Below are 25,447 nucleotides of genomic sequence, written 5' to 3' on the forward strand. Positions count from 1 at the left end.
GAAAACCCACAGGGTATTGGCTCTGGCAGCAGTCCAGAATACGTTTGTTTTCTGGCAGGACAGCTCTAGCAGCATCTAGAACTGCATTTCATCCTCTATGAAAGCAGATAAAAGGAGAAAACTGGAAGCAAGATAAGGCCAATTGTGGCCACAGCTGAAGCAAGGACTTCACCTGGCTCAGGGCTGCCTGGCTTAGGGAAATGCACTCAGTCTGGCAGAGCAGAGCATGTTAAACTGGAAGTACCTCATCTTGGAAAGGGAGCAAAGATATTTTTAGTCCCTCGAAGAGCCTAAAACAGAGCTAGATAAGATTAATGGACATTTATGGGGATTAGCAGGGGATTAGCAGGAGTTAAGAGTGGAGGTCAAACTCCACAGTGCTCACAGTGACTGCATTTTTGAGGTGAAGGAAAGGGAAACAATGGGGAGTGTTGTGTTTGTCTAAAATATTTTGGGATTTAGAAAACCCAAACATTTAAATAATGTGTTGCAGAGATTACAGCTGCTCCCCAGTGTTTTTTTGTTTGTTTGTCTGTTTGTTTTGGTTTTTGTGGTTGTTGTTGTTTTTTTAAATCTTTTGTTCAAGGAGACTCCTGCAAAAATACACCTTAAAAATATACCATTTTGCAATAATTATTATGTTCCATCATTTTCGAATAAATTGGATTTGTGAAAAACAGACCTTCACATTTTCTAGCTTGCACTGTTACTTGTGACACTGCCTGCATATATCTTTATTTCTCAGCAGTTCAGGTTTATTTTTCATCTTCAGAATTATAGAAAGGGGAGACTGGTGAGTTCCAGCTTTATTTCTTCTAATCCTAGGATGCCTCTGAACTTGCCTAAGCAATAGTTTCAACTAATTAATACATAGATCCTTCTAGCTTTTCCAACTCTAAGGTTTGCAGCAAAGCTTCTTCCTTACATAGTTTGTGGATGCCAACAGCCTGTGCTGCCTGTTTTGAAAAGATGACTGAACAGACTTGACTTTGAAGGGAAAAGACACGTTATGAATAGGAAGAAGGTGAGTTTTCTTACTGCCCATTGTAGGAAAATGGAACATGTTGCAGAGGCCTTGATTTTCGTGTGAATGTTGCTACTGACACAACCTGCTTTAGACTTCAAACTACAGGTCGGCACAACGCAGCACACACTTCTTCCAATCCAGACAGACTAGAACAATTTTTTGCACCAATATTGAGAACTTTATAACTATGCAAAATCAGCACCAATGGTTGGATTAATATTTTAATAATTACACACTTTTTACATTATGAAAATAAATCATAAATAGTGTAAAAATAATTCTGAAGATCAACTTCTCACAAGCAAGAAACAAAACCTCAAGTACAAAACTGAAAGAAAACAAAACAATATTCAACTGAAAAACAAGGAGAAATTTTAATAATAAAAACAAAAGCATGCTGTTTGATTGGGTTCAATTAAGTCAAGACCAGAGGCCACAAGAAAGTGGTAATTAATACCAAATTAAAATGGGTGATTAAAACCTTGCAATTCTTTATACTACTCCTCAAAAGAGGTCTTGTGACATATTTACAGTGCTAAGACACTCAAAATATTTCTAGCATTGATAATACGATGCTGACCCATGTGGTTTTTACCCCCAAGCATTGGAATTCTTGCCAAATTACTTTTCTTTGTATTTTTATCTCTTCTACTTCATTTATGAGACCATTTGCAATACAAAAATAACGGCACATATAGATGAACTTAAAAAAGTAAAAAATACAAATAAAAATATATAATATTTTCCAAAGGAAAAAGTCAGATACATACATCTTAGCAACATTTTTAAAGTTGTGTGATATTTTCCCAAACATGTACAATAATATAAGAATATCCACATATATGTTAACAATATGTAAAACATTCTCCCACCAACCCAACTCTCCATAATACTTCAGAGAAGTGTGCAAGTACCAATGGGATCTGGGAAATTCATACAATTTCTTTTTTAAATAGAAACAAGTAAAACACTAACGGTCCCAGGTTAAGGCCCCCTGCTTTAAAAAGAAAATTCAATTTGTGAGCAGCATTGATAATCAGATGCATTTAAAAACAAAACGAAACAAAAGCAACACTCCAAATCCCTTTTTAAAATAAAACCTCCACTTGTTCTGTAGAGTATCTTTCTCAGATATGATGGTGGCAGGCACTTGTTTTTAACAGCATTTAATGAATCCAACCACCATGTAAAATTCTTCAATAACAGAGGGTGCAAGAAAACCTTCATTTGTACATTACAACAACATTCACATCCACAAAAGCAAGTTGCAGGAAGGAAAAAGAATAAAAAATTAGGTGTTAGTTTTAATTCCAGTCATTGAAATAGAATTTTTACAATGACTAAAAATTATACTTTATTTTGACCAGTATCTTTGCAGATATCAGTATTTTAGGTGAGTCTTTACTGTGAAAATTTAGGAATCTCATTCGGTAAAATAGAGAGCTTTAAAAATGTAATTCAAGATGGTCAAGCAGCAGAAATCAAGAAATTTGAAGGGAAAGGTCAACTTCTGCATGCTTTGAACATCTTCAACACATTCAGTAGACTGGAAATATCTCTGGACTTCTTACTGAAGTGGTCCTGATTTAGGCAAAACCCACTCTTGAAGTTGATAATATTCCCCTTGTTACTAAGCATAATACCTGCGTCCTTTCTTCTGCATGCCTCAAAGAGCTTTGCAAGGGGAGGTTGCATCACTCTCCACAGCTCATTGCTGGGGATAGGGAGGCACAGCCAAGAGAAAAGCCTTGCATGGCTGAGCCCAGGTTTACAAACCCAGTTCTGGGGCAGTCAGTGGGACAACTCTCTCTAAACTCCAACCAGATCCAGGACCTAAGTGTGTTTCCTGGCGCAGCCCCCAGCCTTACACAGCACCACCCTCCCACAAGGACCAAAGGTCTGCTCATCTCATTTGGGGTTGCTTGTCTCTTTTGCTGGCATAACCAAGTAACTGGTGGTCACATGCGCCCCTTCCATGAGGTAATGCTCAGTGGAGCCAATGCTAAGTTTCCACACTGTACATCAGTCCTTTTTAAACTCTATACTTTACACATGTGCAGGTATATGGATTTGATCATTCTGAAACTCAATCATATTACTTACACTGTAGACTAAAAGAATATATAAACAGCTGGATGAAGAGTTTCTGCTTTGCTACACTATCAGAATATGACATCAAGATCAGCAATAAATAAAAATATAAATCAAAAAACCCACAAACCCCAAAACATTGTATCATTGCTCTGCGATTTAACATTTCATGCTTTACTCAGGAAAAAAAAAGGTGTCCAAAACATCCTGAAAGAAAGCTTCCCCATAGCTAATCTATGAATATGAAAACAAGGACCACGTATGTCAGACATATTCCATACAGTGCTTAAAAGAAGTCTGGCTTCTGTAGCTGGACTTCTGCACAATGTGGTTATAATGCACTGGAGTAACAGGCGATTACAAAACTCTGTATGAAACAAATACTGAAAACTCCCAAAGAAACAAGAATTAATTATACCTGAAAAAGTCAGGGATATATGTAGACTAATACCACTACACATTTCTACAACTGAAAAGACTGGTAGAGGAACTATTGTTCCTGTAACAAACTAAACAAATCATAACTATTTGGAGGAATGCCACTAAAAGATATAACAACACATTGGTGGTTCAAACTATAGCTTTACCATCATAAGGAAAAAGATATATTAGCACCAGAAATAGTTGCTTTTTAAACAAAATAAAAATGTTGCAAGTCTTCACAAGGTGCTTTTCTTGATTCTTTTTTTTACTTTTACTGACCATGCAACTTTTCTAGATATGGTTAAGTTTCACATCAATTCAATCTGAGATGCAAATATTAATGTCAAATCTATGTATGTAGTTTAACCTTTCAAATTAAGTTGTTTATCTGCTGTTCCTTCATGGTCATTTAAATGGAATGAACCTTTCATGATACTGAACAATAAAAAAATCTGAAAAAGTTAAGTAAGATTACTTGGGAAAAACAAAAAGTAAATACCTGGAGGGAATTTAATAAAGAAATTAGATTAATTTACAAGAGAAAAAAGAAAGTGAACAAAGACGCTTAAATGTTTCTTCAGTAGGGTCTCAGTGTCAGGGAGTTAAAGGAGAGTTGAGTATTGACTAACACTTAACAGTAGTGTCTATAATTATTTCCTGAATGACAAAATCATGAACCAAGGTTTTGCTAGTTTTATTGATGCATATAGAAAAGGGATGCTATGAGGGCAGTTTAAAAATATAGGTATACAAACTAAAAAAAAAAAAAGAAAGTGCTAATGGCAGCACGCATTTAATAGCTTTTTATCTTGTTGCTATTTCTTAAATGAGTTGTGTTTGTGGACACTCTCAATATGCAGTTGCTAAAACATTCAGCCAGATAATAAACATTCTACTTGATTTTGCATGTATATACTCTGAAGGACCTTTAAAAAATATTTAATTTTACTCTATGATTGCCAGTATTTGATATCTTAAAAAAACATTCAAATTCTAGTCTTCACATCTACAATATACCTAGCTAAATGTGCCAAGTCAGGATATGGGCATAAGAGACTCTTCTCTGTTAGATGGACAGCTGGCTCCTCAGCCTGTTGTTTTTTTGAGATAGTGCTTCTTAAACAAGCAGACTAAAAGGGGCAAGTCAGAGGACTTACACGGTGCTCCTCTTGTCCTCTTTCTGAAAGGCCCTCATTTGCACTTACTGCTATAGCAGTCTGATTATTAACATTTTATATTCAGACTACGCTGTGTGAAGGCTTTTACTATTGTAATCATGACTATTCAGAGAGGTTAATATTTGCATCTCTGAAAATTCAGGAAAAGAAAAACATATTATCTTATGTCTGTGAACACTTGTTTATTTCTTACTATTGGAAAGATGGAATTGAGCGGCAAATATATATGTATTCAGTGTATATATCTATATAGTGTCAGAATTTTGCTTTTATTAGTAAGATACTACTAGTTGTAGGCCGCCAAATTAACTTTTAAGTTTTAAAAATCTGGTTTTTCCTCAATGAAATGCTAGGTTTGACTTCGATATACCAAAATGACAGTAAAGATTCATCAAAGTGGAAGGTTGCAATATAGTGGCATTTCCATTGATCTGAGACTGTGAAGCAATACAAAAAGCGTGACCACAGAAAGTCCCCATCTACACATGATCTAGAAATGATGGAGCAAGGAAAAATGTGCATTCCAAGAAGGGCATAAGGTGCCCACACATGAATGGAGACAGATTGTCTTCCTCAACTTCGGTTTTGGTCTACATATGAAAGACAACTCTCAGAAAAGTAACTAAAAAAGTTTTTGATGATCCTGCTATATACATTAGGAACAGAAGTGATATAAAAAGAATTTCCATCTGCCAAATATGACACCATTTCTCATAAACCAGTCCCTCAAACTAACTTCAGTGCACCATATGAAGACTCAAAACTGGAAAAAATACCTCATGGCAAAATTAAAAATGTGCATGAATTATGTATTTCTAGCAATAAAAAAGTGGAGAAGGAAAGATTTACCAATGTTTCTCTAGAAAGCTAGTCATCTGAACAGAAATGGAGAAATATTAACACCTATAACAGTGTAGTGCGACAAGTGTGCAGTGGTAATTACACAGAATTGTTTCTCTCCAATGTTTTTTGAGTAATAATGTCCGCTAAAGTCACTGTAACAACATAAAAGGAACAAGATTAACAAATCAGTCTGTGAAACACAAAAATAAACTCTTTCTTTTCTAGACTTAAAGGCTTCAAAGACTTTGAAATAGAAACTGTTAATACTGAAACAAGATGAGTATGTGGCTTGAAGTATTTTCCTCAATGCCATCATCACAAATGTTGAATAGATTATTGAAATGCATTCTTTATGGCAACAGTTACAGGAAAGGAAACAAAATTAACCACAGCTTCCAAAATCCTGCAGAAAAGTTCAGCTAGTTTTGTGTAATTTAAAGTGAATAACCTGAAAACCACACCATGGTACATACATCTATGGTCAGTTCCATTATAATCCTCCTCTGGAGGATGATCCAATTCATCCCCACCTCAAGAATGCTTTTTCCTCCAGCAGTCCCAAAATACAATATGCAGAGCACATACTCTGTCCATCCTTGAGTAAGGTTGAGAAGCTTCTGGTCTCAGGCGGTGTCTGCCATCAAATGATCCCTGCAGCACCTCTGCAACCTTTTCAAACAACCCACAGAGAAGTCTGGTTTCTTCTTCAAACTTCTTTCCTTCTTGATTAAGGACTCGACAGGGCCTATCGTGAATATCTTCACGACCGTGAGCAGTGCAAGGCAAACTGATGCTGATAAACAGGCGCGACCCTCTTTGATCAAAGGGGCCAAGTATCCCGCAAGACTGGAAGCCATCCACCTGCAGCTGGAACTCTATTCCCCAAAAATTCAAGGCCTCTTTCTATGCTCCTCTGGTTTATCTCTTTTTAGCAATGAGCCATGGTGTGACTCCCTTGAGATGACAAAAGGAAATTATTCAGAAGCTGGAATCAAAGGTCACCGTGAGCAGCCATTTAGCGCGTGACGTGATCACACAACAAGCAGGTTTGGCACACGAACTCATGCTTTTAGTTCATACAAGCAGATATGGTGTCATGAATCAGTGAAGTATTTAAGATGGACATGGAAACCAAGTCAATAAACTCCAATGGCAGCTGGTACAGTACATATCATAGAATTTTGTTCTTATTTGGTCACAATTTCTTGTAAACTAGTTCATGGCACTCATTGTCCATGCATATCCACAAGCCAAAATATAAGAATTTACAGAAATATTAATTTCTATTATTGATCATTGTTTCGATATCTCTCATTAGAGAGACAATCTTTGCAGGTTTACCCTGCAGTATCACCTAACTGCAGATGTAAGTGAAAAAGTACGTATGGACTATTGCAAACAAGTAGAAGCAGCTACATGTAAACATATCTCAGACTTGTAAAACCAAATTTTCAGTTTTCAACTATAAATAAAAGAAGTGGAGCGCTATATACACAACTTCATGCTTGTAAGGTTAGATTCATCACTGCAGAGACAAAAAGAAAGACAGATTAATCCAATTAGTAAGATATTTCAGACATCTATTACAAATACATAGATAAGGCAGAGTTGCAAATATGGATAGTTATTTCCTCAGCACCAGCTATTCTTCAGAGATAAATGCACCTAGGATTCCACTCATGCTTAATGCTTTTTAACACATTATATGCCAGTATCCCTCCACCTACATAATTCTGCATGCTATGTTTTTAAATCCAGAACTGCCTAGGTTAAACCTTTACTAAAATAATTTTGCCAGTTAATATTAATGTTAAAGGAGGATATACTGAAGACCAGAAAGGTAAGGCAAAGAGAAGGGCAGATTACACTATTTCCTCTCAGTATTCCAGAAGAATAACATAATAGGAGATCAATATAAATATTTGACAAAAAATCCATGAGCTTTTATAACGAATTGGAAGCAGTGATAATGTGCAGAAACCAAAGGATGTGTAAGTCTTCATGTGAAAAAAAGAAAAGTCTTGGACTTTCCAGAAAACAAACGTCAACTGTTCTTACAATACTGCCTCAATGAATTATTACTTCTACATATATTACAATATTATCACATGAACTACTGCCTGATCTTGCAGCAGGTAGGGAGGTCTGCTCTTGCATTGCTGGATATGTCTGTCTAGGAGGCTTTGAAGTATATCTTGATATTGTTCAGTATGACTGTGACAGGCATTTCTGCGTGCTAAGGACATACTACTCCTGAAAAGAAAAAGCTCTACCCATCCTACCTTTTGCCAACAGCCAGGCATTGGTAATCCATCGGGACCCTGTTTTAAGGGGAGGTAAAAAAAAAAAAAAAAAAAGAGTATAGTTAAGTTTGAGAGGATAGATAATCCATCAACATCTCTTAAAACAGCCAGAGGACAGAAGGTTTACGCTGCAAAAACATACGTGCACCTCTCTGCTATAAAGATTTGTTTTTCTCTAAATCATTAGAACATCTTCGTCATTTTCTTATCGCTGTTAGAGCTCAGGCTGCTTATTATTTTAAATATAATCTGTTTTATTCACAACAATCTCTATCTGAATGTACAAGATCAATGAGAAAAAAATACTATCACTTTTATCTGGAGGGTATTGTGCTTTAAAGGTCTCTAGTACAAAGGTAATCCTGTGATAAGACAGCAAGACTCAAATGTGCATAGGATCTTTTCTTTTCACTTTCAATATTAGTTTTTGAATGAAGCAGCAAAATCTTAAGGCCTGAACATACCTTAAGTGCCACAGTGGAAGAAAACATCTGCGGTGGGAGCAGGGCAGTCCAGCAGCACTGTATATTTCAGTGCTTGGACAATACGGTAATTTAATTTCTTCTCACGTGAGAGTCACTCCATTTCTTTTCTGTTGCTACTCTACCTTCACATATCTCCATGTGTCCAGTAAGATCAGGGTCAGCTATTGACCACAGTCACACTGGTTTTCAAGGTCCTAATTCCAACTTAGAAGGCTATCCAGGGTTTACCCAGAGAGTTATATGGTCAGAATTAGGAGCACATATGATGTAACTAGACTATATATGAGCAGAAAAGAGATCAGGCCTTGACATTTTTTAGAATATAGAATACAAATACTTTATATGTGAATTTACATGTGAAGATAGTGGTTATTGAGGATTTTTTTAATTGCTTGCACGTAGTCTGATGGGAATGGTTTGTTGCCTAAACAAGAGACAGTGCTGCTTGCTAAGCAGCTTATTCTAGCAATTAGCTATGAACAGAATATTTTTCATCCATCAATGACTGTTAGTGAATCTCCAGATATAAATGATAATACAGAGACAGAGAAATATTTTAAAATTACAAAAGCATGCTTGATTATTCCCAACAAAATATGAGATATGGTTACCATTATTTGGAAGCAAACAATATGGACTATGGAATAATTTTAAAGGACTATGTATTTATGATTAAAAACAACTGATTTCAAATTAGAAGTGCTACAGTTGAAATAAAATCTATTTAATGTAACATTCATCATAGAGAACCGTGCTTAACCACCAAACATCAAAACATGCAGATCAAATTTTACTATGAACAATTAAAAAGAAAATCTTCCTTGTATCTTTATGAAATGTGTATGTACTATTCATTTGGGGTTTTCTTTCTTAAATGGAAAAGAGTTCAAACTTACTTTACCATTGAATAAAAATCACTGTTGCCAGATTGGTACAAGGGAGAGGGTCAAGAAGTAGCATTTTAGTATAGGTGGGAACTTGAATTCATGCTAACATAGGGTGGGGAGTGTTGTGTGTATTCCAGGAAGGTAAGTTCCAAGGGTAGGACCATTAAATTGGAGACATTAAATAACAAAGACAGGGTTTGGGCTGCAGACTGTTATCTTCTTACAAACCTCAGGTAAAGCTTTTTATTTCCAGATATGTTTGAATACTGTTTGATGTACAGGCCAGACACCAAAAATATTACTTGTGTATGGTCTGGAAGCCAAGTTCCAGCATGGCTTACTGAAAACCTTGATTTTCAGAAACGGTATTTACATAATTCTGTACACGACTCTCACTTTGGTCAAATTGTGAAAACATGCACCTAAGACTGCGGGGATTTGAAAGGAAGTCCAGGGTGCAGAGTAGCTCTAGGACAGACTAGAGTGCAGAACTGAGCCAATGCAGACAAAAGGCATCAGACTTAATTAGAAGTGAACATTGTGCTGGATTTCCACAATGACTTGCGTTCAGGGTGAGTAAGGCAATAGGTATTTTGTGAGGAAAATAACAAACCAACAATTCTCAGGGAAAATGTAGGAAGGATACAAACTTATAAATTACTATGTGATGTGGGAGCAAACTGCTGAAAGTTAGGTTTAAGGTACCAATAGAAATGTGTGTTCTCTCATTGCGGTTATGATCACTTGAAGCAGCTGGTTTGTTCATGCACATGCATGTGTTACGTGAATAATGTAAAGTCAGCTCAGAAAAACATTACTTTACATTAAGAATGGCTGACCACAAACAAAGGAACTGCATGCAGGGTTGGTAGGAAAGAGAAATACTGTACCAATTGGCAAGGGGCATCCAGCCCATCCAGGCCAGGTTGGCCTGGCTCCCCTTTTTCCCCCTTAATTCCACGGAATCCCTGTTGTAAAGATTAACTTGCAATGTTACTGTCAAGGAAATGCCTTCAGTATTGACTTAAATGGAGTGAACAAATAACAATAGAGAGGCAAGAGGAGCAAGCTGACTGTCGTAGTGTGATTTAAACCTGTGGGGCACTGACTTTGGCACATTCCAAATTTGGTTCCTTTTCAAACAGTTTGGCAGAAATAATGAAAAAAACCACCACCAAACCTCCCAAATTTAGCCCAAAGATCTTAAGTCTGGTGCTTTAAACCAATTTAGGACGTTGACAAACGGAGTCTGCTCCAGAATTTTCAGAACTTGAGATAAAGCTGTGTTAACAAAGGGCTACATGTTCAACAGTAGCTGGTGCTTGTTCCTCTCTCCTCATTTCTTATTCCATCAGTTTACAGCAGGATGATCGATCTTCCAATATATAAGTGAGACGTACCAATGGGCAAGGTGCATCTAATCCAGGAGCACCCTGTTCTCCTTTCTCCCCTTTAGGCCCCTTTTTGCCTTTCTTTCCCTTTTCCCCCTGTGGATACAATGGTTTGGATAAAACAAGTTTCATTCTTTTGAAAAAAAATTAAAGAAAGATTGGTTTTAAAGTTTGGGTTTTTTCTTTTTAAGCCAATGGAGAGCTGAAAGGACACTTACCACTGTGTTCTGGTTTGGGTGGTGCATTATGTGGAAAAATAAATTATATGATCACAAGCAAGAACTGCAATCAATCTGTATTAGTTTGTGCTGGTATTTCATATCAGTATTACGAATGTTTTGAAACCTAGAACAGGGCTTGAAAAAATTGATTTCTTGAGACAGAGGCAAATCTGCAAAATCCCCCAATCCACAGTCCAAAAGAAGACGTCTCCTATTTGGTCCAAGTGATAGCTCTGAAGTGCACATGCACACAAACCTGAATTTGTTAGCTTCCCTAGAGAATTTGCCACTAGTCAGAAGGAACTTTGTGAGAGCAGAATCCATCAGCACAGTCTTTTGAAAAAAGACCTGTGGCACAGATGCTTCACAGGGATGGCTAGTCTCTGACTCAGTTCCATGAGCTTCCATGGTGTCATGTCAAGGGTGAACTTGGCCCAGAGCATCCTTTGCTGAAACTGACCTTTTGCACTCTGGTAACAGTGTTTGGAACAAATCCTGTTCTCCATGGTGTCCACAGAAACCCACTGACGTCACTGAGGGTGCACTCCTGTCACTCCAAATATAACACGACCATTTCAAACCCTGCTACAGGAATCAAAACACCCAAACTGCTTGATGGAGAGGTGCTATGACACTTTCAATGATTTCATATTGTCTTGGTATCAGAAAGTAATCAGAAGTGATAATTATTCTTTATTTAAATATTTCAACATCCAAATATTCCCTCTTCTGCAGGCAATGTTTCATCTACTTATTTTAACAAAATTCAGTCCTTTGATTTCACACTGAGTTTTCTTTTTAAATGTGAAACTTCCAATGCTTTAATTCTGATGGAAATGATTGATTACCCTCAGCAAAGCTACCTGCAAAGATGACCTCACCTTCAAGCAGTATAAGATGTTTAGAGAGTTCATTTTATAATTGATTTCACACCAGTTGATCACAATGGTAAATGAGTTTCAGGTTTGCTCTCAATTTCACAAAAATCAAAAAGGATCAGTTAAAAAAACTAACAAATTGGACTAGGATTGTAAAAAATGGGATAGGAAGGATGAGTAAACCAGGAATATCACAAAGAAATGGGAAAAATAGTCATAGGAAAATTAGTATGACACTGGAGAACCAGCAAGTGAGGTTGTGGCTATTGGGAGGATTTCATTGGTGAGGAAAAGGGTAAAAAAGACAGAGGAATTGTAAGGAATGAGGGTAGAAGGAGAAGGAAGGAATGCCCCTTTGGAAGAACAGACAGATTTAGGCGAAGCATGGTAAACAGACATTTAACTTGGTCCACACCAGTACAGAAAGACTTAATCTATTAACAAGAGATAAAACCCATTTTTACACATAAAAAAAATAATTATATAAATCAGATTTTAAAAAGGAAGGAAAGCACATTAGTCATTTAATATCATAACATATTTGACATATTTAAATGGAAAAAACTGTTTCACGAACAACACATACTGCATTCATGTCATAATAGAAGCAAAGTTACTTGTCTATCTTTTCTGTGTGCCAAAAAGTCACAGGATAATATTTGGAAAAATAGCAACCCAAACATTACCCTTCTTTATCAAATGATAAGATTATGATGTAAAAGAAATCTTCATGAGACAAGAACTGCAAATTTGCTAAGTTTCCATCTTAAACCCAGACAGACAGCAGCGTAGCAGAGAAACCCAACAGTTTCAAGGTCAATTCTCATGTTTTTTGTTCTCAGGGTAACACCAATATATTTGCAGTGAATGTATGCAAGCACAAAGCATGGACTTACTCCAAAAAGGATTCTGAAAATGGACTGTACAGTTTGGTTTCTGACTCTTTTTCTATTCTTTAAGATTTGCATTTCTTTAACTTGTTGTGTTACAAGCCAGCAGATATCTATTTAAACTTCCAGTTTTGCAGGACAGATCTATGATCTTATTCAAAGCAATGCAGCAGTCATCTGTGCAGACAATAGTCTGAATTTCCTGAGTACTTTACTACTTTTTCCATAAGACTGAGTTATTTCTTTTTACTCTTTGCTCCTTGTCCTCAAGTACAGAGGTCCACAGGAGATATGGAAAATCTACATCTGATGAAGATAAAAAAAAAATTCCTTTCTGCTCTTCCTCAGTGCCTAGAGAAATACAAAGTTGTGGCACTTCTGCAACACCGCTCTGGTTGGAACAACCTCCAATCCTCACGTGTACATATTTTCTTCAATGCAGAGTGTAGGGGAAAAGGATAATGCCTTTTCATTCTCTGTTCAGACACATCATACTCTTCTGTCAAAATTTATAACAACAGACACAACTGTGCATTTGGGACCAAGGGCCCCTTCCCTCCCTCTCCCCACAACACAAATCCTAACTTTTAATGAAAGTTATTCCTTTTTAAAAGAATTTTTTTCTATCTGTACAATGAAAATACAAAATCAATTGTACAAATCTTTTTCGTGATGAGTGCTCCTGGACTATAATTTTATATGAGTAATCACAGTTAGAAGGCTTTTAAAAATATTATTACAGCCAAGTCAAGTGGACATTATAATGCAAACACTAACTTGCTTTCACCATAGCAGAACCGCTGATGGGCTAAAATAAAAACAGCAGTCCAAGTCTCACCTCAAACTGAAGAAGTAAAGATTTATTCCCTGCATATCTATGAAAAAAATAAGTGTCATGGGTTCTCTTTAGAATGTTAGTAATGATACATATTTTTGAAGTGCAATTTGAGTTAAGTTTCTTAACTAGAAACTCATTAATCTCCGTTTTGTGATGTCAGTCCAACAGCCAATACTGTAAGAAATATTAAAAAAACAAGAAATCATAAGCTGGATGCTTAACTGGTAGGCCGATTTATCTCTATTGAAATGGGTGCTGTTACACCAATTTGGTCATCGATAATTAGTAATTTACACAAGGAAAAACACTGAGAAAATTTGTTATAATGAAAGCTTTGATTTATTGCATTACTTTGTGTCTTTTGAGAGTCAGCTTTTCATTTGGAAAAAGAACTACTGATGCAGCTAAAGTAATTTTGGTGAAATCAGTTTACTTACATGATACAAATATTCCCCAGTTTCTGAAAAAAATAAGTTAAAACAGCAACAAAAGTCTCTTTCACAGAGCTTTCAGCCATATCTTCCCAGACTTTTCACTGGGAAAGAACTTCCTTTGCCTTCTAATTTTATTTGAATATTCTGAGAATTTTTAAGGCAGATATTCCACCTCCATTTTCACTCTACAGACTTCCTGGCAATCCTGTTAATCTGAAAGTCCACAAAATAATGTGGGTTTTGAAACATCTGTCACACTAATTTTATTCCAAGCATTCTTCTCAGGAAACAGGCTTTGCCTTTTCCTGAATTTTTGGGGGATGGAGGAGTAGACTTCCTAGGTGATGTGTCCTGCAGCTCATGAGAACAAGTCGCCACAGATAGCCTAAATCACAACTGCATTCCGAAAAGGACCTAGCTGTGCCTGTGGCAGCACACGATTCCCACACGCAATTCCCTCGCTCCCTTGCAACTGAAGTCCTGGGTTTGAGCGATTTGGTCAGTCTCTGGGAACAACAGACTAATATACAAAACCAGCATGCTGGACTAAGGGACATTAAAACACTTTCACATCCCAAGTGCACGAATCTCAGCTGTTCCATTTTCATATCATATCATATTTGTATAAGTGAACTTTTTACCAGCTTTCCATTTTTAATTCCAGAGATGATCTGGGGGCTCTAATGGCTGGATTTTCTCTGCCTGTCTCTAGCCGGACATGGAAACACAGACTCAGAAGGTCTGGTTGGAAGGAAGTTCTGGAGGTCACCTACTCTAACCTCCCATCCTGAGTAGGATGATTCCTGACCTTAGATCAGATCAGAGCAGACCAGATTCAGCAGTGCTCCATGGGCAGTCGTTCAGCCACCTTCCCTGGGCACACTGTCCCAGTGCCATGCTGCCCTCCGTGTGAACAAGGTTTTCCTAACTGCCACTCTGAACCTCTCAGGAGCAGCTTCTGGTCCTGTGTTTCACCACTTGCCATTACCCAGAAGAGTTTTGCTCCATCATCTTTGTATCTCCCCTTTCAAGTAGCTTGGCCTCCTCGTTGTCAGACTAAGCCAGTTCACCTCCTTCAACCTCTTATATGGGTTATGTTTGCCCCAGAGTTCTGCCATCTTGGTAGCCTTCTTACTCTCCACTTTCTCAAGTTTTTCTTGAACTGGGAGGCTCAAAAGGCCATCTGCTGTATTCAAGCAAGCTCACTGGGATTGATTAGAGAGGTGTAATAACTTATTTTTGTCTTCTGGACATAACCTTTCTAATGTATCTCAGTATGAGAAGACACTGTTAAGCTCATTCGATTTGGCACCTACTGTAACTGCCACTTAGCACAAGCTGGCCATCCTGCCAGTCACCTCTCAGAGCTGGCAGTTATCAGTTACACCTTTCTACCGATAACTGCTCTCAAAAGAGAACAGTTGTTCACTTGTGACAGACCTGTGATCTCTGAGAACAGCAAGAGCTCACCATTCACTGTGATTACTCCGTCAGGTCACCCACTGCCTTTATAATACTCATGGACCACCTGCTTAAGCAACAGTTCTGCAAAATCAGTACTTTACCAGTGATCTCTGAGCTTGAGATAAGCAATATAACAAGGGAGAGAAGGGAAGGATATATTTCACAGTACCCTTTTCAATCCATTCTTGGGAAGTGCTTTGCCTGACAGTATTAAGAAACAGAGATGATCTCCTACACCCAGTGACTGTTTAACCCTGCATCTTGTTTGGGACACCATGATGGGGAATGGACCTAGCATAACCCTGTACATGTCAGCTAGACAAAAATAGCTGTAGAAAAAATAGACCTAGAAAAATTGCCTGTTGTGTGTGTGGATTTTCATATTAAGTGGCTTGATGTGAATTCTAATTCAGCATTTCAGCAACTGGGCTCTGTGTTGGATAGAAATGGGAGAAATTTGCTTGTGAGCTTTCTCTGCACACTCTAAATCCTGAATTACTTTTCACTAAATGTATTTCCAAGTCACTGTGTCTGGACACTGAAAATGAAGTTAGGCTTTTTCTGTTAACTTCACTGTCTAGTTGGTTTACCAGAATGTAGAATATATGATTTAATTTCAATCCACAAGTATCACAAAGTACTTAACTGTAAATTAGACATTGCCAAAAATAAAAATTCAAACAGTTCCTGTCTTATTCATTTGGTGTGGGACAGGCAGCATGTACAGGCATGGTACACTAGGATAAACTGCCAGGGAACAGAGCTGGGTTCTTCAGTATAAAATTACTACCAGAATGACTAATGTCATTCTGATGAAATACTTTAGGATTTTCAACAAGAGTAGGATGGATTGGAGAAAATGTGCCTAAAATAAAAAGCTGTACTTCAGGACATGTGGATATTACTATTTCTGTGCATACATTTTTGTGGTTTTTCATGATTTCGCTTAGAATGTATCTGTGACCGGCCTTTTGGCACACAGTAAAAACAAAAATAAATTTTAATGGGACAATTTAGAGCATAAAGACAGCAGAACTGACTAGGCTGGGGAATCAAGCAACAGTTAATAACACTGTGGTCACCTTTTCTCCCTTTTCTCCTATATCACCCTTTTCTCCTCGAGGACCAGGGAAACCCTATGAAAACAAAACGGACAAAGACAGGTTCATTTTTATTCACATGCAGGTTAAGTTTTCAAATACTCTTGGAAAGCATAAAAAGATTATTTCACTACACGCTGTGTATATGTATGTGTGGGCACATACATAGACAGGAGCATGGGAGACAAGTAACTCCAAGAGTTTGGTAGAGGCAATTTGCCAGCTACAGAAAGAAATCACACCACTCAAAATGGCAACAGTCCATGCTAGCATATGCATGTTCTGAAAAAGACTCCTTCGAGTTAGGGATTTCAGCATAGAACTAGAGGAAAAGGCTTACTGAAAGCCTTTTTTAGCATGCCAAAGAAAGAGATTATGCCTTGAAATGTATCCATTACAGGTTATGGAATTATTATTCTCTTTAATTAGAATAAATTTACTTAACTGAGTGTCAGTGACTCCTTGTTCTTCTACAAATGAGTCACAAGCCTGAATATTTTCTTAGCAAGCACAGTTTTTCAGCGTACTGACATCCAAACAACCAGCTACTTATATTACTAAGCGCCACATCTGGTGGTGTCTGTCGATAAGGGCTGTATATCACACAATCTTTGTCCTCTTTTATCATAGAGAAAGAGCAAATGAGGCATTTAGCACACTCTCTGTATGTACTGCATGCACACTAAATGGAAACAAAGGTGTTATGCTCCATAAGCTATTTCTTGGAAGACGCTTACCGACCATTGAGAGCGCATTGGTCACAGATATTACTTACGTCAAGGCCAGGCTCGCCATCTTTGCCCTGCCAAAGAACCACAGAAACTGCATTAGCATCCTAATCCATGGTACCGACAGCCGGCTTGAGGTCCAGCTTCTGTGCCCCCTCTGCACAGCGACACCCCACGTTGCTGAGGCTGCACACGCAGCACTGCTGACAGTGAAGGACACTGCAGTCAGTGTTTAACATTTCCAGGAACTGACAACTTGACTGTAAAATTTTGCTTGACAGTAAAATTTTGTTTGTAGGCAGATTCCAGGACTAATCTAAAAATACAGAAAAGCCTAAAATTTTTTAATTTTATTTTTAGTTCACAGGAAGGGGAAACAGAAATTGTATTTTTTTTTTTTTCAATTTAACTCACAAAAGTGACCCTCGGATAAAAATGCATGGCAAGCTAATTTAACACTTCATGGAGCCTGAAAACTGTCTCTAGTAACTGACTCCTGATCCAATTAAATGGATCTAATTAAACCATAGGTCTGTATTCCAGCTTAAATTAATTAATCAAGCAGATTAGACTGGAGAGTGTATGGAAACATTGCAAGTCTCTTGGAAAGGCTGGTTGTTCCTGGCCAAGCATATTTATATGGTTTCTCTTGCATGAAAGTACAGAAAAGACATATGTACATGTACACACCTGACCCAGTCATTAGCAGTGTAAACACAGTAAGTCAACTGATTTTATTGGGGATATCCTTGTTAGGCCAAAGGAAGTTCCCTCTCATATTTTAGAAATGGATAATATAATTTAAACGGTTGATTTAAAGCATACCACTTCCACCTACAAATGGGCCACAATGAATTTCTCATACTGCTTCTGGCACAGAAATTAAAACAAAACAGGTCTCTGAAGTGTCAAACAAAACGGAAATATAACGGCGAAGTAGCCTTGCAGTATGGAAATCCAAGCAGCTTACTGACATTAAGAAATTCACATCTTTCCGCAGTTCATCCTGAACTCCTGGCACTCTCACATGATCCCAGGGCAGTTGATGTACAGAAGCTGCTGAAACAGGAGTACATGCATTCTGGATTTCCTCTCTCTTTCTGATTCATGTCAGATCTGTTTCGTTACGTGCATGGGTAGGAATCTAAGTCTGTGATACAGACCACTGACCTTGCACTGTCAGGGTTTATTATCTATCTTCACCTTTTCCAACTAATTCTATTGCTAGGTGAAAAGCAGCCATAAAGCACAGAAAGTTTAATCAAGGACTGATGAAAAGTGCAGTGTGTACAAACTCTGTGCAACTTACAGGCAAGCCGTATGGTCCTCTGGGTCCAGGGTCACCTACAGTCCCCTTTTCACCCTAAGAAAAGGTTACACAACAAGCAAACAAAAACATTGTCTATCTTAGAAATTATCTCTACCAAGTACTTTAGGTTAAAGTTTATACATTCCTAAATATTTTTATTTATTTTTATTAAATGCTTAAGGTGCAAAGAGAGGGTCTGTGTTACTTTCTAAGCAAAATAGCTTTTAATATCTACATTCATTTTTAAATACATTAGTAACTGAAAATATTTTTCAAACCGACTTGCACCAATGTCAATTTTAAGCTTGTAACAGCTGCAACATTGCTCTCAGTAAAAATCTAATGTTGTAATGAAAACTAAGGATATACAGCATCAAGCTTCAACAGAGCAGCTGAGATGTGACATAGTGACAGGCAAAAATAATGTGTCAGTCAAAGCTTGTATTTAAGTAGGCAATGCTATTAACAGTGACATTGTGAAGATTATCCTATGCACTGTACTGTGTTTCTAAATGCTCTACTGAATTCTAGATTAGTGATGTAAATACCCTGGTTTATTATATCAAAACTATATTAATGTGGGAGACGAACAAGTAAGTACAGAGATGACTCCAGAAGTTTGATCTCATTCTGCACTAAAATCCATGGACAACTTACCAGATGGGGGCTACCAAAATCATTTTGTAAGCTTAATATAGGGTAAACTTTTCCAAATGAAGTGAGATTTCAAGATGATAAATTTCATTCAGGCTGACAGTAGTAATCACCTTTGCTCTCTGATTGTTCTTTATCAAGATTGTCATGAAGTCAAACTTCCCAAGTCAGCAGCATTACCCAGGTAACTTCAAGCACAGATCCCTGTGAGCCTGTTAGGGAGTCAGGGCTGATATGTAGGTGCGGGCAGCAGTCTTGTTTCAGACTGTGGTGTTCTTTTTTCTGAATAAAATCCATCAGAAAAGCCATACTCTCTCTTGAGAATTAAACTGCTCCAAGTGTTGATAAAATAAGAAAAAAAAAATCCTGACCACCTCGAGTTTTCAATGCTCCTACTCTGTTTTTGTTAAGCAGGATCCCTTCTTCACCCCCTTTCCTGAACCTAACCTTATGCAAGGCTTTGTGCAAGGCTCCTGGCATACAGAAGTGCTGTATTTCATCCTAGCACTTGCTGCATTATGCCCTTGAGATAATTCTCTGTAAATAATCCTCTGGGTTATTTATAATTATTATTAATTAATTAATGAGTCTATTATTAAGAGCACAAGACATAGATGTAGATGTGTACCTAATTAATAGTGGTGATCATCGGCACAGCTAAGTCCTTGGCACAGTTCTGAAAATGAGCTGCTGAGTCTAAATTTCATTGACTGAATTATACAAAAAAGCAGGCACCAGAAAAAAATTAATCTGAACCTCTGGCTGAATCATCACAGCAATACGGAGTTTGTCAAAGTAACTGACATTTGACCTGTTTTAAATACTTCATATTTTATTTAGGTGGACACTTACTTTAGTCCAGTGGTGATTAGATGTGCAATGTCTGATCTTTCTGGATTCTATTATTCCCCAGCTATTTCTCAGCAACACTTAGGCTGGATGCCCTTGCAGAACAATAGGAGGTATTGGGAAGTAACAGCTCATTTTCAAAACAACAAATTCCTTGCAGCTTTAAAGCTTTCTGCTAAGAAGAAAATAATGTGCTGACCTATGTATGTAACAGCTACAAAACTTTTTGATCAATACTTGAAATATGTCAAGACTAGTTAAGTATCTTTTTTTAAAAAAAATCTTCAACAGCAAAGATGACTGCACAAAGTCCTCTTAAGATAGGCTTATAAAGTTGCTAAACATATGGTAGACATAAAGATACTGAATGTATCAGTCTAGGAAATAATCTCATCTGTTATGTAAGAATATATTTGGAGAAGTGTAACTCAGAATTTTTTGCCTCCAACACAAAGCACATGATGAAATGTGTCTGGAATATTAGATGAGGTCCTGAATGTTTATGGATTATATAAGATTGACGGACTGTCATGAGTATATTGCCCTCAATCATACTGATAAAGCATTTCCTCCAGAGAAGCAGATATTTGCAAACTTCAAGAAGGTTTTTAATATTTTTTGTAAGACAATCCATCAGTGTCCAAAGAATAGAAACCATAGTATATGTTTTTGCCTCCTATTTCACTTCCGTCTCCTGAATCATGGATGAATATGAATTACCATTTGTATGATTAAAGCTGAATAATTAGTGTCTCCTTTAAGATAGATAGGGAGATTTTATAACACTGCGTAGTGAGAAACATTTTAACCACATTAAAGAGCATGCACCTTCCTTACTAGTACAAAATGTGTGTAGTGATGAAAGTGTTGCACAGGTTACACATCTGAAAGCCAAAATCAAACTCAAAAACAGGTCTTTCACATCAAGGAAAAAAATAAAATAAAAAAAAGGAAAATAGGGAAATGTGCATTTCCACCTTTCAGATCTTTAGATGGTCAAGAAGTTGGATACACACTATGCCTGTCATTACCATTCAGGTTTAAACGCCCCCTTTCAGTAGTAATAGTTTAAGATGTCTATCTGTTTTCCAGTGTTCTCTATTTTCTCTCAAGATGGTATATAAATAAGATTAATCACTACACAGATTAAGAGGCCTATTATGATCAATTCCTCCATTTAATAAAGATGGTCTCAGTAAAATGTCCCCAAGCACCTAGCAAAATGGTATTTCCAATAGCTGAAGAATTTAATAAGGACTGTAAGACACCAATCTAATAAATTATGTTAATTCACAGTATTAATTACCATTTTGGTCTACTAAAAGAAATGCAGAAAATCACATTATACTGTCATGCATGACTTTCTTAGTCTACCTTCTCACCATCTAAACAGATTTTGTACAAAGATGATACGATGTTTTCTATTTTAATTAAATAGCTAAATTGAAAACCAACCAATCCACTCTAATTTGTGCAACAGCCTGTTCTACTTCAGAGTAGTGATTCAGCACTGCCTTGAATGCAGCCTGTCCAACAATGAATCCATGATTATTCTGTAGAATAACCCTAATGCCCAAGGTTTTTCCTGTCAGTACAACAAAATGCGGTCCTATCCAGCACTAGTGAGCAGTGGCACTATGCACTATTTTTAATTGAAAAGTAAAGTCTGAAATCTGCAGGTAAAAATGTTTTCCTCCTGCTTGCACATAAACAAGTTCAAGAGTTGCAAATGGAAGTTGTAAAATTCTGTTGAAAACACATCATTTGTTATTTAGGTAAGAAGACGTCTATCAACGCCAGGCACCTGTTACATAACTATGCTACAAACAACTCCTCCCAAATGGTACTGAATAATTAAGTGAACAATTACAGCAATAACCTTGCTAGTTGATTGCTTGGGAAAAAACCTTCCATCTGTCTTGTGAACTTCCTCCTATTCATTTAGCTACACAGAAAATAGTGGGTGTGCAGGAATTTCTTGCACACCTTAGTCTCTATATTTTCGCAAATCTCTCCCTCTGTGCTCATGCAATTATTGAACTGATTTACATCACAGCCATTCCCACCCCCTTTGTAACTACTATTTGTCAACAGCCACAGTAGGGCTGATTCTAGATCCAGATGTATGACTTCTTATGACTGCACACTTTCACAAGAAAAAATATTAATAGTTATTTTCCACAGACTAGAAGAATAGTTTATATTATAGCACATTGTTTTACAAAGACATTTCAACTGGTAGTATGTGTGCATGTCCTTTAACATAAAAGCTCATAATGCAAGAATAAAATGCTATTTTTATATACTTCTACATGTATATCTCATCTAAATTATTTACTGAAGATCAGAGGATGATGTTCAACTATCGTTTTACAGAGGTGATTGAAGAAATAGTTGAAAAAAAAGATAATTGAACCTGTAATCCCCTAGAAAAATTCTAGGGGATTAGAAATTCCCAAGTCCTTCAGATAGTTAACTAACCTGAGTGGTAACTACAGTCTACTGTTCCTACTTTGGACTATGCTGCATGTTTTGAATTTATGTCTCAGCACATGGCTCTGTAAAAGTGAATCATACCTTTCTCAGACGTATTGCTGTTGAAGCTAACTGGACCTCTGCCATGTGGCTGTGTCCTTAATACAGTAAGTCTGAAGTTGCTTTAGCACAGTTGTTTTGTTAAAGTGAGAAAGTCAAAGAGACATAATTCTGGACTGGCAACTTCCTGGAGGTTTTAGTTAGTATGAGGTATCATCTTCTGGTTTGTTGTATATGTTGATGGTTGTATTGTTAAAGGTGACAGGTTCACACTTAAAGATTAAGAGTTCCTATCCTATTTTCATGGAGAAAATTTATTGTGAATATTTCGAATGAAAAAGGAGGGCTCCTATCTTCTAAGCTTAAAAAAAAAAAAAGGAAGAAAATTTTAAATTTTACAGAGCTTGGAGACTCTTTTCCTGGATAAAAACAGTTAAGTGCATACAGGAGAGAAATACTCTTCTTTTTTTTGCCATTGCATAAGAATGTAATCAGATCACATTATATTTTGTCCCAGTTTATTCTTTCAATTTACACAAAATAATGAAGCCAACAAAAATTATGTTCTGTGTGGTACTGTGAACTTGAAAGTGCTGTCAATTTCTTACTGATTAGTCATTTCAAAATACCAGGTCCTCTGAAGTTAATGAGTTACAATGTCAACTCTTAAACAGATAAACGCATGTGTAACTAGAACGCATATAGTTCTGGGCTGATCCTTACATAGATGAGATACTGTTGTGTTTAGCAACATCTAAATATAAATAAAGGTAAAATATAAGTACCCATACGAGATTTTCCATTGTGGCAGTCACTTTGTAAAGAGAAGCACACAGAACATATACTTACTCTGTCTCCTTTAGGGCCTGCGGGGCCATGGGGACCAACTGAGCCATCTATACCCTGCAAAAGGAAACAAAGAGGGTAAGAGCAAAGTCTTGTTCTTGCAAGTCTTTAGTTTTAATAGCTGTCTTCTAGCCAAGAACTAACATGGAATCAGTCTTCACTGGCTGAAAATTCAAACTTAATTGTGGTGGGACCTAGCTGAACAAATCCATTTGGCTTTCAAAACTCCACCTATAACCTCTCCTGTTACGAGGTAAACCATCCTTCTAGTCAGATCCCTAACCTTAATCCCTAACCTTACTCAAGAAAATAAACAACCCAACTAAGGCAGCTGTCCAACCAAAAATCAAAACTAAACCGCCTTTTTAATGTTCAGAACTCCTTCTACAGAGAATTACACTATCCTTCCCACATGTTTTGCCCTAAGAGTCTGTCTGAAGGCCCCTCTAATACAGCATGGAAAATGCCTGCAGCATTTGGCCTTTCTTCCTCCGTGCAGTGTGTGAGCATGGCTGGCAGAGCCCCTGGGAAGGACATGGACTCAGTAACGAAGAGTGACACAGAAAGACAAGGGACTCACCCGGGGTCCTGGCTTTCCGTCTAAGCCAGATGCTCCCTGTGTGGTTAGGTGGAAGCATGGATGATGGGTACAACACCAATGACAAGAACATGAGATTAGTAAGTGGTACTGATGAATAAACATAATTCAAACGTACAGTACAAGTTGTGACAGGGTTCTGGAATGGGTATCACATTACTACATCATTGTTAGTTAAAAATTCACATAAAACATCAGGAGCCTGATTCTGTTCTCACTTTAGTGTCACATCACTGACCCACCCCTGTCCTCACATCACAGTATACTAGACCAGAATATTTTCAAGCTATAGGAGTGCTACAAACACCAGATGTTAGGGTGGTTTTGAGCCTTAACACACAAATATTTACTTTGTAATTTACTTGCATGCTTTCTAATTTGTAAATAACGACAGTACTGAATACTATACACAAAGGAAGAAAAATGTGTGCTAACTGTGATAGGAAATATTTAAGTGTAAGAATACTGCATTATGCAGCCAACAAAATCTGGATCCTGACTACAATGGCCTCATTCATTTCCAAGAGCCCCGGAGACAATCACATTTCCTGTTTTCCCAATATACTCCCAGTTCAGAGCACAGTCAAGGGCTGCAACAGCAGCACCCGGCACTCTGCGCTATGTGCCTCAGCATCCTTGGGGATGGGGTGACCCCTCGTGGATTGTGTGGGAATAACAGAGCAGCAGCGAGAGCGCTGCAGTGCGGGCAGGGCGGGACAACACTAGTCGGGACATAGGGAATAATCTGTGGGACACTCCCCCAGAAAAAAAACCAACCCAACCCCAAAAGAAATCCCAACTAAAAAACTCCACCCAACTCAATAAAATGAGCCATGGAACATCAAAATCTTCGACTTTGCTCCTGAAAATTACATTCAGAAGCAATAAGCAGTAGAAGACAAGATCTATGTAAATTTGAAAAACTAATAGCATATTTTGTTCTGTGTTAGAACAAACATTTCTGGAAGAAATAAAACTTTCTTCTACCTTTTAGCCATTTTCAGGGTGTTGGCTCAGGCCTCCAAAACACACTCTCTACAGAGGCGTGACTGTCAATGTGAAAATGATTTTTTTTTCTCAAAATAAATTAAAACTAAAATTCTCAGTGAAGCTGACCTTTTCCAGTGGCCCCGCACATAATTCTTGAAAATATTAATCAGAGGGGTTTGTTTCTTTGTGTCACCTAAGTGTTTTCTCTCCATTTTACTGTTAACAATGTAATCACAGGGAATAATCCTTATACAACATTACAACAAAAGGAAAAATGTACTCCTTTTGTGAGAAAAAAAGAAAAGCTATCTTTTCAGCATGCTTTCAAACACATAAAGTATTTTCTATTTTATTATCCTAAATTTTAACATATTAATGTTTCCATATTTTTAGGGTTCTTCATTTCCTTCTAAGAAAAAATTTATGCCAAACACTCAGAATGGAAATTTTCTAAAGAGGGAGGAAAAAATAACAATCAGTGAAAA

At 37.2% G+C, this 25,447-nt stretch overlaps 1 protein-coding gene and 1 long non-coding RNA gene across 3 annotated transcripts in view; one reads left to right on the plus strand and one right to left on the minus strand.

The window, feature by feature from the left end:
- Positions 1–1,376: 1,376 nt before the first annotated feature.
- COL25A1 (collagen type XXV alpha 1 chain) overlaps positions 1,377–25,447 on the minus strand; it is a 316,696-nt gene continuing 292,625 nt past the window's right edge. For both annotated transcript variants that reach the window (XM_027736368.2, XM_039379895.1), the window contains exons 31-37: positions 23,378–23,431; positions 18,491–18,544; positions 17,229–17,255; positions 16,436–16,489; positions 10,128–10,205; positions 7,845–7,883; positions 1,377–7,087 (exon numbers count right to left, since the gene is read on the minus strand). In XM_027736368.2, the coding sequence (XP_027592169.1) occupies positions 7,085–7,087; positions 7,845–7,883; positions 10,128–10,205; positions 16,436–16,489; positions 17,229–17,255; positions 18,491–18,544; positions 23,378–23,431 (309 nt within the window). In that variant the 3' untranslated portion in view covers positions 1,377–7,084. The remainder of the gene's footprint in view (positions 7,088–7,844; positions 7,884–10,127; positions 10,206–16,435; positions 16,490–17,228; positions 17,256–18,490; positions 18,545–23,377; positions 23,432–25,447) is intronic.
- The window catches only part of LOC113995900, a 37,136-nt gene continuing 35,046 nt past the window's right edge, over positions 23,358–25,447 (plus strand). Inside the window, exon 1 of the long non-coding RNA XR_005563022.1 lies at positions 23,358–23,452. This is a non-coding gene — a long non-coding RNA (uncharacterized LOC113995900). The remainder of the gene's footprint in view (positions 23,453–25,447) is intronic.

The sequence above is a fragment of the Pipra filicauda genome, unplaced genomic scaffold, assembly GCF_003945595.2.
Source record: "Pipra filicauda isolate LSUMZ 115617 unplaced genomic scaffold, ASM394559v2 scaffold17_size4572894_pilon, whole genome shotgun sequence".
Taxonomy (NCBI): Eukaryota; Metazoa; Chordata; class Aves; order Passeriformes; family Pipridae; genus Pipra; species Pipra filicauda.